The sequence below is a fragment of the Myxine glutinosa genome, chromosome 2, assembly GCF_964187855.1.
Source record: "Myxine glutinosa chromosome 2, kmMyxGlut1.1, whole genome shotgun sequence".
NCBI classification, from domain to species: Eukaryota; Metazoa; Chordata; class Myxini; order Myxiniformes; family Myxinidae; genus Myxine; species Myxine glutinosa.
This window is the reverse complement of record NC_136262.1, coordinates 117,798,172-117,811,797: the sequence shown is the minus strand read 5'-3', so window position 1 is coordinate 117,811,797 and position 13,626 is coordinate 117,798,172. Positions and strand designations below refer to the sequence as shown.

The following is a 13,626-nucleotide window of genomic DNA, read 5'->3' as shown; positions in this document are numbered from 1 at the left end:
GTGTCTCTCTCTGTGTGTCTCTGTGTGTGTCTGTGTGTGTGTGTGTGTGTGTCTCTGTGTGTGTCTCTGTGTGTCTGTGTGTGTCTCTGTGTGTCTGTGTGTGTCTCTGTGTGTATGGGTGTGTGTGTTTTCAAGGAAATGGAGACATGAGGTGTTGAGGTGTCAAGAATATGGAGAGACCGGTATGTACATGTTCCTATTCACCCATGACAGTGTTTCTGTGACGATCACTGGGGTTTATTAGTGATAAACCTTTCCAATACAAAACTGGACAAAGCGGAAATACGATGTGACGCAAAATCGCGATATTGTAGTTACAGGGGGGGTGGCCCCCACTTCAAGAGCAAATTGTGGAAAAACATCCAAGTAGATTTTTGTCAGAAATGGATTTTTGAATTCTACAAATAATTCTATCCTAGAAACAATTCTCAGACCTTTTGATAAATAAAAGTCAAATGAAACCCCCCCCCCCCCCCCCCCCCCGAGCTCTGGGACTATTTTCTAGGTTTTCATCAAGTATTCTCCTGTACTTTACACCACACATTGCCCATTCTATCCTGACAAGTTTGCCAGTCCCTGCTGATGAAAAACAGCCCCATAACATGATGCTGCCACAATCATGCTTGACAGTAGGGATGGTGATGACTGGGTGGTGAACAATGTTTGACTTGCGACAGATTTAACGCTTTGAATTTAGAACGATGGTTCTTAATGGTGGATTTCACCACGCTCAAAGTGATAATGATTTTGAAATATTCTTGTAACCCTCTCTTGAATGGTGCTTCTTCACCATTTCATGTCTGACATATTTGTAAAGCTTCTTGGTTCTTGGAAGTATTATATTGTGGGAGCTATGCTCGCACGATAAAGCCGGACAAAATGGACGACACCACGAACGAAATTTCACTGAGCTATTTATTTTAGCTCAACTCGAAAGAACTCAAAAGCACTGAATCAGCCCATCGAACGGGCGGCAATTTATAAGTAAAGTTCAACACACAAAAGCCATGCCTCTCAGGCGGGGCGTGGTATGCAAATAGGTTAGCCAAGTGTTCTCCCGGGAAAGGCAAGTCTGGACACGCCCTGGCGAGTCCGGACAAGTGACCGCTCGCCGGTTGCGTCATCGGCCGGTGCAAGGTGATTATGTCATGTTTCCGGTAACCGCTACATGTGCCCCCCCAGAATTAACATGCACCGGGAGAGTCAGTTTGAGGGGGGTCTTGATGACCCGGCCGAAACGACCTCTGGCGATTCGTGTGGGGGTGGTTGGTGGGGTGGCGGTGGATGGTCGGGCGGGGGGCTTGGTTGACAGGGGACGGCCCCGTCGTGGAGGAAGGGCCAACCGTGGAGGTTGGTCGAGGTCCAAATGGGCCGGCTTGAGGCGGTCCACGGAGATGCTGTCCGGCATGTCGATGATGAACGACTTGTCGTCCCTCTTCAGGACCCGGAAAGGTCCATCGTACGGCGGCCGGAGCGGTCCCCGGTGTGCGTCGTGCCGGATAAAAATGTACTCCACAGTGCGAAGTGCTGGGGGGACGTGGGGTTGGGGGCAGCCGTGGTGGGACGTGGGCATGGGGGCAAATCTCCTGGCGGCCTCCTGGAGGACCGAGCGTTGGCGAGCCGTGGACCAGGGGCCGGTGGTGTCAGGGATGAATTCGCCCGGCACGCACAGTGGCTGGCCGTAGACCAGCTTGGCGGTGGAAGCCCGGAGGTCCTCTTTAGGGGCCGTTCGGAGGCCCAATAGGACCCACGGGAGTCTGTCGGCCCAACCGTCGTCCTGGAGGCTGGCCCTGAGAGCGGCCTTCATCGAGCGGTGGAACCGCTCGCACAAGCCGTTGGCTTGGGGGTGGTAGGCCGTGGTGCAGTGTAGCTTGACCCCCAAGGCCTGGGCGACCGCACCCCAAAGCTCGGAGGCGAATTGCGGGCCTCTGTCGGAGGGGATGTCCGAGGGCGCGCCAAAACGGGCAATCCAGGTGCCAATGAAGGCCTGCGCCATGTCGGTGGATGTTGTTGATGCCAGCGGGATGGCCTCCGGCCACCTCGTGGTCCTGTCCACCATCGTGAGGAGGTGGGTGAAGCCCCGCGAGGAGGGAAGGGGTCCCACCAGGTCCACATTGACGTGGTCGAAGCGCCGTGCGGGCACGTCGAATGGTGCCAACGGGGCCTGGGTGTGCCGGTGGACCTTCGCGCGCTGGCAGGCGACACAGGCGTTGGCCCAGTCGCGGACGTCCTTACGGAGCCCGTGCCAGACGAACTTTGCTGCCACGAGCTTCTGCGATGCCTTCCGGCCCGGGTGGGAAAGGCCGTGGAGGGCGTCAAAAATGTGCCGCTGCCATCAGGTGGGCACGATGGGGCGAGGTTGGCCCAGGGAAACGTCGCACAGGAGAACTGTGCCTGTGTCCTCAAAGGGGACGTCGGCCAACCGCAGGCCTGTGTCGGCTGTCCGGAGGGCTTGCACCGTGGGGTCGGTGGTCTGGTCAGCCTCCATGCGGGCGAAGTCCACACCCAGGTGGACGGTGTTCGCGCCGGACCGGGAGAGGCAATCGGCCACAGCGTTGTCCGTGCCCGCGACGTGCCGGATGTCCGTCGTAAATTCGGACACGGCGAAGGGGTGGCGCTGCTGGCGGGCCGACCACGGCTCCATAACCTTGGCCATGGCGTAGACCAGGGGTTTGTGGTCCACAAACGCCGTGAACGGGCGGCCCTCTAAAATATGGCGGAAGTGGCGAACGGCCAGGTAAAGGCCGAGGAGCTCGCGGTCGAAAGTGCTATACTTGCGCTCGTTAGGGCGAAGCTGCCGGCTGAAGAAGGCCAGCGGTTGCCAAGCCCCGTTCACCCACTGTTCATGCACGGCGCCCACCGCGTAGTCGGAAGCGTCCGTGGTGAGGGCGATGGGTGCGTCGAGCGCCGGGTGCGCCAGCATGGTCGGGTTGGCGAGGGCCAGCTTAGCGCCCGTGAACGCCTCGTCCATCCCTTGGGTCCAGGCGACGTCGTGCTTGGCCGGCTTGCCCCGGAGGGCTTCGTACAGGGGGCGCATGAGTTGGGCGGCGCGAGGCACGAACCGGTGGTAGAAATTTACCATCCCCAGAAATTCCTGTAGGGCCTTGATGGAGCGGGGGCGCGGGAAACTTGTGACTCCCTCTACCTTGGTAGGCAGCGGGATGGCCCCACGCTTCGTGATGCGGTGCCCCAAGAAGTCGACGGCCGTTACGCCAAACTGGCATTTTCGCCGGGTTGATGATGAGGCCGTGCTGCCCGAGGCGCTCAAAAAGCGTGCGCAGGTGGGTGGATGAGGTGCTCCGCCCAGGAAGTGCTGGCGACGAGAATGTCATCCAAGTAGACGAAAAGGAAGGTGAGGTCGTGCAGCATGCTGTGCATCAGCCGCTGGAAAGCCTGGGCCACGTTCTTAAGGCCGAACAGCATGCGAAGGAACTCAAAGAGGCCAAAAGGTGTAATTACCGCCGTCTTCGGCACGTCGGCCGGCCGGACGGGTACCTGGTGGTAGCCCCGAATGAGGTCGACCTTGGAAAAGATCACCCGCCCCGCCAAACGGGCGGAAAAGTCCTGTATGTGTGGTATCGGGTACCGGTCGGGGGTGGTGGCGTCTTTGAGGCGGCGGTAATCGCCGCATGGTCGCCATCCGCCACCCGGTTTGGGCACGATGTGCAGGGGCGAGGCCCACGCGCTATTCGAGCGCCGCGCAATGCCCAATCGCTCCAGCGCATCGAATTCCACCTTCGCCACGGCGAGTTTGGCTGTGTCGAGGCGGCGAGCCCTGGCGTAGACAGGTGGACCTGTGGTCGGGATGTGGTGTTCGACGCCATGCTTGACGGCGATGGCCGAAAACGTCGGCTGCGTGAGGGCGGGAAACTCGGCGAGTAGGCGGGTGAAATCGTCCACGGCCGGGAGCGCGCAGGCTAGCTTGGTCGGAGTGGATCCGCTCAATGAGCAAGCGAGCGAGCTGAAGGTCTCCACGTTGATGAGCCAACGCCGTTTGACGTCGACCAAAAGCCCATGCGCGCAAAGAAAATCTGCACCCAGCAAGGCCATGGGCATGTTCGCCGTGATGAAGTCCCACCTGAAGCGCTGGCCCCCGAAGCAGAATGCGACGCTGCGCGAACCGAAGGTGCGGATGGAGGAGCCGTTTGCGGTGACCAAGGCAGGGCCGCACAGCGCGGCCTGTTTGTCCTGCACCGAGGCAGGTATCACGCTCAGCTGAGCGCCGGTGTCACACATAAAACGCCGCCCGGACGCTGTGTCCATGATAAACAGAAGGCTGCCTGAATGGCCGACGCTCATGGCAGGCAGCGAGCACCGGCCTGGTCGTTTCCTGACCTGCCGAAAGTGCACGGTGGGTGGCACGTTCTGGCCATCTGCCCGAACCTGGCGTGGTAATAGCACATGGTCCGCTCTGGTGGAGGCTCTGGCGGTCGCGTCGGGTTCGGTCGATGGGGCGTCGCGGCGGCCGCTGCTGTCAGTGGCGCTGACTCGGCCGGTGGTGGCGCCGGTCGTGGCGCGGGCATTGCCTCGATCGGCCCAGGGTTCCAGGCGGCCGCTCTGACGTGTCGCCTGGCCGAGAAAAATTTATCGGCCTCCTTGGCCAGGGCGCGAGGGTCCGTGATGGGCGAGTTAGCCAAAGCTAACCATACCTGCCCGGGTAGCCGCCGGAGGAACAGCTCGCGGAAGAGGAAGTCCGGGCTGTGGTCACCGAGAAGAGCAAGCATGTGGTCCATGCGTTCGAAAGGACGGGCCTCGCCCAGCTCCAGGAGGTCGAGTAGTTGTCACGCGCGTTCGGTCTCTGTGAGTCCAAACGCACCGAGGAGTAGGCCTTTGAGCGCGCCATATTTGTCGGCGTTCGGCGGGTTCTGTAGGAAGCTTAGGACCCGGGCAGCGGTGGAGGCGTTGAGCGCGGAGACCACATGGTGGTAGCGCGTCGTGTCGTCAGTAATGTTCCGCAGGGCGAATTGAGAAGCCGCTTGGGCGAACCAGACGGCTGCGTGCGATTCCCAAAAGCCCGGGAGCTTCAAAGCTACAGATGACTCCATCGCCGTGTTCTTAAAAAGGGGTCACCAATTGTGGGAGCTATGCTCGCACGATAAAGCCGGACAAAATGGACGACACCAGGAACGAAGTTTCACTGAGCTATTTATTTTAGCTCAACTCGAAAGAACTCAAAAGCACTGAAGCAGCCCATCGAACGGGCGGCAATTTATAAGTAAAGTTCAACACACAAAAGCCATGCCTCTCAGGCGGGGCGTGGTATGCAAATAGGTTAGCCAAGTGTTCTCCCGGGAAAGGCAAGTCTGGACACGCCCTGGCGAGTCCGGACAAGTGACCGCTCGCCGGTTGCGTCATCGGCCGGTGCAAGGTGATTATGTCATGTTTCCGGTAACCGCTACATGTGCCCCCCCAGAATTAACATGCACCGGGAGAGTCAGTTTGAGGGGGGTCTTGATGACCCGGCCGAAACGACCTCTGGCGATTCGTGTGGGGGTGGTTGGTGGGGTGGCGGTGGATGGTCGGGCGGGGGGCTTGGTTGACAGGGGACGGCCCCGTCGTGGAGGAAGGGCCAACCGTGGAGGTTGGTCGAGGTCCAAATGGGCCGGCTTGAGGCGGTCCACGGAGATGCTGTCCGGCATGTCGATGATGAACGACTTGTCGTCCCTCTTCAGGACCCGGAAAGGTCCATCGTACGGCGGCCGGAGCAGTCCCCGGTGTGCGTCATGCCGGATAAAAATGTACTCCACAGTGCGAAGTGCTGGGGGGACGTGGGGTTGGGGGCAGCCGTGGTGGGACGTGGGCACGGGGGCAAATCTCCTGGCGGCCTCCTGGAGGACCGAGCGTTGGCGAGCCGTGGACCAGGGGCCGGTGGTGTCAGGGATGAATTCGCCCGGCACGCACAGTGGCTGGCCGTAGACCAGCTTGGCGGTGGAAGCCTGGAGGTCCTCTTTAGGGGCCGTTCGGAGGCCCAATAGGACCCACGGGAGTCTGTCGGCCCAACCGTCGTCCTGGAGGCTGGCCCTGAGAGCGGCCTTCATCAAGCGGTGGAACCGCTCGCACAAGCCGTTGGCTTGGGGGTGGTAGGCCGTGGTGCGGTGTAGCTTGACCCCCAAGGCCTGGGCGACCGCACCCCAAAGCTCGGAGGCGAATTGCGGGCCTCTGTCGGAGGGGATGTCCGAGGGCGCGCCAAAACGGGCAATCCAGGTGCCAATGAAGGCCTGCGCCATGTCGGTGGATGTTGTTGATGCCAGCGGGATGGCCTCCGGCCACCTCGTGGTCCTGTCCACCATCGTGAGGAGGTGGGTGAAGCCCCGCGAGGAGGGAAGGGGTCCCACCAGGTCCACATTGACGTGGTCGAAGCGCCGTGCGGGCACGTCGAATGGTGCCAACGGGGCCTGGGTGTGCCGGTGGACCTTCGCGCGCTGGCAGGCGACACAGGCGTTGGCCCAGTCGCGGACGTCCTTACGGAGCCCGTGCCAGACGAACTTTGCTGCCACGAGCTTCTGCGATGCCTTCCGGCCCGGGTGGGAAAGGCCGTGGAGGGCGTCAAAAATGTGCCGCTGCCATCAGGTGGGCACGATGGGGCGAGGTTGGCCCAGGGAAACGTCGCGCAGGAGAACTGTGCCTGTGTCCTCAAAGGGGACGTCGGCCAACCGCAGGCCTGTGTCGGCTGTCCGGAGGGCTTGCACCGTGGGGTCGGTGGTCTGGTCAGCCGCCATGCGGGCGAAGTCCACACCCAGGTGGACGGTGTTCGCGCCGGACCGGGAGAGGCAATCGGCCACAGCGTTGTCCTTGCCCGCGACGTGCCGGATGTCCGTCGTAAATTCGGACACGGCGAAGGGGTGGCGCTGCTGGCGGGCCGACCATGGCTCCATAACCTTGGCCATGGCGTAGACCAGGCGTTTGTGGTCCACAAACGCCGTGAACGGGCGGCCCTCTAAAATATGGCGGAAGTGGCGAACGGCCAGGTAAAGGCCGAGGAGCTCGCGGTCGAAAGTGCTATACTTGCGCTCGTTAGGGCGAAGCTGCCGGCTGAAGAAGGCCAGCGGTTGCCAAGCCCCGTTCACCCACTGTTCATGCACGGCGCCCACCGCGTAGTCGGAAGCGTCCGTGGTGAGGGCGATGGGTGCGTCGAGCGCCGGGTGCGCCAGCCTGGTCGGGTTGGCGAGGGCCAGCTTAGCGCCCGTGAACGCCTCGTCCATCCCTTGGGTCCAGGCGACGTCGTGCTTGGCCGGCTTGCCCCGGAGGGCTTCGTACAGGGGGCGCATGAGTTGGGCGGCACGAGGCACGAACCGGTGGTAGAAATTTACCATCCCCAGAAATTCCTGTAGGGCCTTGATGGAGCGGGGGCGTGGGAAACTTGTGACTCCCTCTACCTTGGTAGGCAGCGGGATGGCCCCACGCTTCGTGATGCGGTGCCCCAAGAAGTCGACGGCCGTTACGCCAAACTGGCATTTTCGCCGGGTTGATGATGAGGCCGTGCTGCCCGAGGCACTCAAAAAGCGTGCGCAGGTGGGTGGATGAGGTGCTCCGCCCGGGAAGTGCTGGCGACGAGAATGTCATCCAAGTAGACGAAAAGGAAGGTGAGGTCGTGCAGCATGCTGTGCATCAGCCGCTGGAAAGCCTGGGCCACGTTCTTAAGGCCGAACAGCATGCGAAGGAACTCAAAGAGGCCAAAAGGTGTAATTACCGCCGTCTTCGGCACGTCGGCCGGCCGGACGGGTACCTGGTGGTAGCCCCGAATGAGGTCGACCTTGGAAAAGATCACCCGCCCCGCCAAACGGGCGGAAAAGTCCTGTATGTGTGGTATCGGGTACCGGTCGGGGGTGGTGGCGTCTTTGAGGCGGCGGTAATCGCCGCATGGTCGCCATCCGCCACCCGGTTTGGGCACGATGTGCAGGGGCGAGGCCCACGCGCTATTCGAGCGCCGCACAATGCCCAATCGCTCCAGCGCATCGAATTCCACCTTCGCCACGGCGAGTTTGGCTGTGTCGAGGCGGCGAGCCCTGGCGTAGACAGGTGGACCTGTGGTCGGGATGTGGTGTTCGACGCCATGCTTGACGGCGATGGCCGAAAACGTCGGCTGCGTGAGGGCGGGAAACTCGGCGAGTAGGCGGGTGAAATCGTCCACGGCCGGGAGCGCGCAGGCTAGCTTGGTCGGAGTGGATCCGCTCAATGAGCAAGCGAGCGAGCTGAAGGTCTCCACGTTGATGAGCCAACGCCGTTTGACGTCGACCAAAAGCCCATGCGCGCAAAGAAAATCTGCACCCAGCAAGGCCATGGGCATGTTTGCCGTGATGAAGTCCCACCTGAAGCGCTGGCCCCCGAAGCAGAATGCGACGCTGCGCGAACCGAAGGTGCGGATGGAGGAGCCGTTTGCGGCGACCAAGGCAGGGCCGCACAGCGCGGCCTGTTTGTCCTGCACCGAGGCAGGTATCACGCTCAGCTGAGCGCCGGTGTCACACATAAAACGCCGCCCGGACGCTGTGTCCATGATAAACAGAAGGCTGCCTGAATGGCCGACGCTCATGGCAGGCAGCGAGCGCCGGCCTGGTCGTTTCCCGACCTGCCGAAAGTGCACGGTGGGTGGCACGTTCTGGCCATCTGCCCGAACCTGGCGTGGTAATAGCACATGGTCCGCTCTGGTGGAGGCTCTGGCGGTCGCGTCGGGTTCGGTCGATGGGGCGTCGCGGCGGCCGCTGCTGTCAGTGGCGCTGACTCGGCCGGTGGTGGCGCCGGTCTTGACGTGGGCATTGCCTCGATCGGCCCAGGGTTCCAGGCGGCCGCTCTGACGTGTCGCCTGGCCGAGAAAAATTTATCGGCCTCCTTGGCCAGGGCGCGAGGGTCCGTGATGGGCGAGTTAGCCAAAGCTAACCATACCTGCCCGGGTAGCCGCCGGAGGAACAGCTCGCGGAAGAGGAAGTCCGGGCTGTGGTCACCGAGAAGAGCAAGCATGTGGTCCATGCGTTCGAAAGGACGGGCCTCGCCCAGCTCCGGGAGGTCGAGTAGTTGTCGCGCGCGTTCGGTCTCTGTGAGTCCAAACGCACCGAGGAGTAGGCCTTTGAGCGCGCCATATTTGTCGGCATTCGGCGGGTTCTGTAGGAAGCTTAGGACCCGGGCAGCGGTGGAGGCGTTGAGCGCGGAGACCACATGGTGGTAGCGCGTCGTGTCGTCAGTAATGTTCCGCAGGGCGAATTGAGAAGCCGCTTGGGCGAACCAGACGGCTGCGTGCGATTCCCAAAAGCCCGGGAGCTTCAAAGCTACAGATGACTCCATCGCCGTGTTCTTAAAAAGGGGTCACCAATTGTGGGAGCTATGCTCGCACGATAAAGCCGGACAAAATGGACGACACCAGGAACGAAGCTTCACTGAGCTATTTATTTTAGCTCAACTCGAAAGAACTCAAAAGCACTGAAGCAGCCCATCGAACGGGCGGCAATTTATAAGTAAAGTTCAACACACAAAAGCCACGCCTCTCAGGCGGGGCGTGGTATGCAAATAGGTAAGCCAAGTGTTCGCCCGGGTAAGGCAAATCTGGACACGCCCGGGCGAGTCCGGACAAGTGACCGCTCGCCGGTTGCGTCATCGGCCGGTGCAAGGTGATTATGTCATGCTTCCGATAACCGCTACAATATGAAGGCAATTTGTGTTCTACTGTGTTTAAATAAAGGTTTAAAGTTTGTGAGGAGAAACGCTAAGTTTAGGCCCTTACTTGGCACACAGGGCGGGATTCTGACATTGTACGTGTGTTTACAACTATGCTGTAGGCCGCTAATTGTTTCACCATCACACGTTGTCCCTGTGCAGGTGGTTGAGGGGTATCGCATGGTGCGATGGCGCCGCTTGTTGCATTTTGGGTTGATGGTGCCAACCTTGGGCTTGTGGTGGTTCCTGGTGCGGTGGTGGCCTACGCTTGGACTACGCCTGCACAGCAAGCGTTGCGGATTGCACAAGGCGGACACTGTCCTTGTGGAGGTGACATTCCCGAGTGATTGTGCGGCTCACTGACTGTTTGACTTTGCCTTTGTAATGTCCCTTTAAATATTGAGGATCAGACGGGCGGTAGCCATGTGGACAGCTCTATGAGGTCATCTGTCATGCCATTTTCAGGGTGAGGACGGACAAATGTACATCGCTGCAGTGGAGACAAAGGATGTGGATGTGCAAACGTGAGTTACAAGCTGTTTCTTCTGAGGATTAACTTTACTATCAAATTTTACAGGTAAAATTTTATCTTTCACTTGCTCATCGTCTCACCCACTCGACATTATATACCTGAATATGCTGTCGTCAGGCCACCTTTACCCTCTCACTATTGCATCTCTTTACCAACTCAACATTCAACACCTGAATATGATGTCAGGCCACTTTTACCCTATCAACATTCTATACCTGAATATGATGTCGTCAGGCCACCTTTACCCTCTCACTATTGCATCTCTTTACCAACTCAACATTCAACACCTGAATATGATGTCGTCAGGCCACGTTTAACCTCTCAACATTCTATACCTGAATATGATGTCGTCAGGCCACTTTTACCCTCTCAACATTCTATACCAGAATATGATGTCGTCAGGCCACTTTTACCCTCTCAACATTCGACACCTGAATATGATGTCGTCAGGCCACCTTTACCCTCTCAACATTCTATACCTGAATATGATGTCGTCAGGCCACCTTTACCCTCTCAACATTCTACACCTGAATATGATGTCGTCAGGCCACTTTTACCTTCTCAACATTCGACACCTGAATATGATGTCGTCAGGCCACCTTTACCCTCTCAACATTCTATACCTGAATATGATGTCGTCATGCCACTTTTACCCTCTCAACATTCTATACCAGAATATGATGTCGTCAGGCCACTTTTACCCTCTCAACATTCGACACCTGAATATGATGTCGTCAGGCCACTTTTACCCTCTCAACATTTGACACCTGAATATGATGTCGTCAGGCCACTTTTACCCTCTCAACATTCGACACCTTTTTTTTTTTTGGGATACAGAGTCGAGGCTCGTGAAAGAGCTAACATTTATCAAAGAAACAAGCAAACAAAGTATATAAAACGGGGCACTTTTTCGTCAGGCCACTTTTACCCTCTCAACATTCTATACCTGAATATGATGTCGTCAGGCCACCTTTAACCTCTCAACATTCTGCACCTGAATGTGATGTCGTCAGGCCACTTTTACCCTCTCAACATTCGACACCTGAATATGATGTCGTCAGGCCACTTTTACCCTCTCAACATTCGACACCTGAATATGGTGTCGTCAGGCCACCTTTACTCTCTCAGCATTCAACACCTGAATATGATGTCGTCATGCCACCTTTACCCTCTCAGCATTCTACACTTGAATGTGATGGCGTCAGGCCACTTTTACCTTCTCAACATTCTACACCTGAATATGGTGTCGTCAAGCCACCTTTACTCTCTCACGATGGCATCTCCTCACCCCTTCATCTAATAGTAATTCCTATTTTTGGGCCTGTTCAGTCCATGGATTTGGACCATTTGGCTCCATTGGAATGACGATAGTTAACTTAGACAGAGCTTATGTTTTCACCCCAGTCTGTTTCACCCCAGGATATCTCAAAAAGTAATGGGCACATTCAGACAAAACTTGGTGGACAGGTTGGATGTGTGACGAGGAAGAATTGATTAGATTTTGGATCTGGATACTTCAATTTTCTGGATACTAGATCTGTGTGCTGGAGATTGTTCACCATTGAGAGATGTGGCCAAAAAACGATATGTAGCACGATGTCCCAAAAGGTTGTGGACGCATTCGGACGAAACTTGGTGGATGAGTTGGGCAGGTGACAAGGACAAATCAATTCGATTTTGGTGTGTCCCTCGGACAAATGATCCGGATGGTTACTGTCTGCACATAAGCCTCAACTGCTGCCTTCAGATGAGGTTCAGGTCTGGGGTGCACCTTGAAGACGTTATCCTTACGAGCTCCCCAGAGGAAAAAAAATGTAGCGGATTGATGTCGGGGCAGTGACTTTCTGACGCTTAAGCGACTTCTCTTCAACCTCATCTGGACGTTGACTTCCCCAGAAAATGTTGTTGTGTGAATTAACAGCACCGTTGACGTGAAAGTGTTGGGCTCCATTGGTCACTAAACTACTCGTCACGAATCCAGTTTGGGGTTGCCTCCATCTTTTGCTGCAGCATCTCACACATAGCGACTCGTGCTGCTTTATCCCCATCGGTCAATTTATTGGCTGTTGTGATGTGGAAAGGAAAGAAGCTTAAATCTTGTTTCATTATTCTTCTGATACTGCTGGGAGTGAGACCCAGTTCAGCCGATCTTTGTCGATGCGATTTCTTCGGAGGACTTTGCATCACTGACTCACAAACTCGTTCCATGTTTCCTTCACACCAAACACTTCTTGGGTGACCGGACCTTCCCTTGTTAATGTTGAGAATCGTCCCTTCACTTTCGAACTTTCTCACAAGTTTCCAAATGGCTGGCTTCCTTGGGTTGTTTCTGGGATGCACTCCGTATTCAGGATAGAACCTCGTCTGGACGGAAACAATTGATTTGGTCACAAAATACCACTTGACGATGTTTACTCTTTGCTCCGTAGAAAACGTCATTTTCCTGTAGAATGCTTTGGTTATGCTTGAATGACTTGTCCAAAGATCATTGATCACTCCTACAAAACCAAAAAAATTAAAGAAATGACTAAAAGTACAAAGGTCATTTTAAGCGGTTAATCTTTTGACACATCCTATATATATATTGTTACGGTTTTCACCGCCCTTCCTACCCTTACCAAGGGGAGATTAAGCCCCTTGTTCTTTCTGGGCCGGCGTAACCGAGACTTGAAACGCTCCTCCCGGGCAAACGCAAGGTAGAGTTTCGGGACAAGTCTCGCACGTACCTAAATACCTGCGCCGCCGCGGAAGCGGGGAATCAAGCCTCGCACGAGCCACGTGTAATTTGGGTACACCGAGCGAATTGCATACCACGTGGTCCATGCAGTTACCGTTAATATTGGAACCCAATTAGAGCGGTTTTATTCGTACCACGCTTAGTCAATGATGGAAAACATGAGACGGTCGAATAAAGGAAGAACACTATTTAATTATTATTTACACTTATATGTACAAGTTGGTAGAAAGCAGACACAGAGCAGAACTTAAGCGGTCTTATATTAATCCCAGACACGGGCCCGATCACACTCACAAAGGGGAAATGCAGGTAGGATTGTGTTCACGCGCTACCTTGGTCGTCCAGGAATGGCTTCGCCCGGCGTGGCTCTCCACCGTCACAGCACGTCCCACGATGAAGGCAAGCAGGTGGTGGAAGGGACCCTTGTAGCGCTTCTCTCGAACAAAGGGCAGCAGGCAGGCAGTTTTCCACAGCACGTTGAGTTACCAGCGCGCTATCACTCGCGTAACCCAATAGAGGCTCGGCTTCAAGCTCAACCGAGCGTCCAATTTGGTAAGAGCACTTATACTTAGTTCATGCGCGTCTTCTCTCTTGTACAACACTCAACTCTCGCAGAACTTAGTCAAGCGCCTCCCTTCGCAGAACTGCGAACCCTGAGTCCATAACTCTCAACTCTCAACAAAACCCCGAGCTCATCACTGACTCTCACAGA

The 13,626-nt window shown here is 56.7% G+C and overlaps 1 protein-coding gene across 3 annotated transcripts in view; it reads left to right on the top strand.

Moving 5' to 3' along the window:
* Nucleotides 1-13,626, top strand: part of ATP13A2 (ATPase cation transporting 13A2) — a 249,877-nt gene that overhangs the window by 32,694 nt on the left and 203,557 nt on the right. For all 3 annotated transcript variants that reach the window (XM_068107317.2, XM_068107318.2, XM_068107316.2), the window contains exons 2-4: nt 136-182; nt 9,808-9,975; nt 10,111-10,169. In XM_068107317.2, the coding sequence (XP_067963418.2) occupies nt 171-182; nt 9,808-9,975; nt 10,111-10,169 (239 nt within the window). In that variant the 5' untranslated portion in view covers nt 136-170. The remainder of the gene's footprint in view (nt 1-135; nt 183-9,807; nt 9,976-10,110; nt 10,170-13,626) is intronic.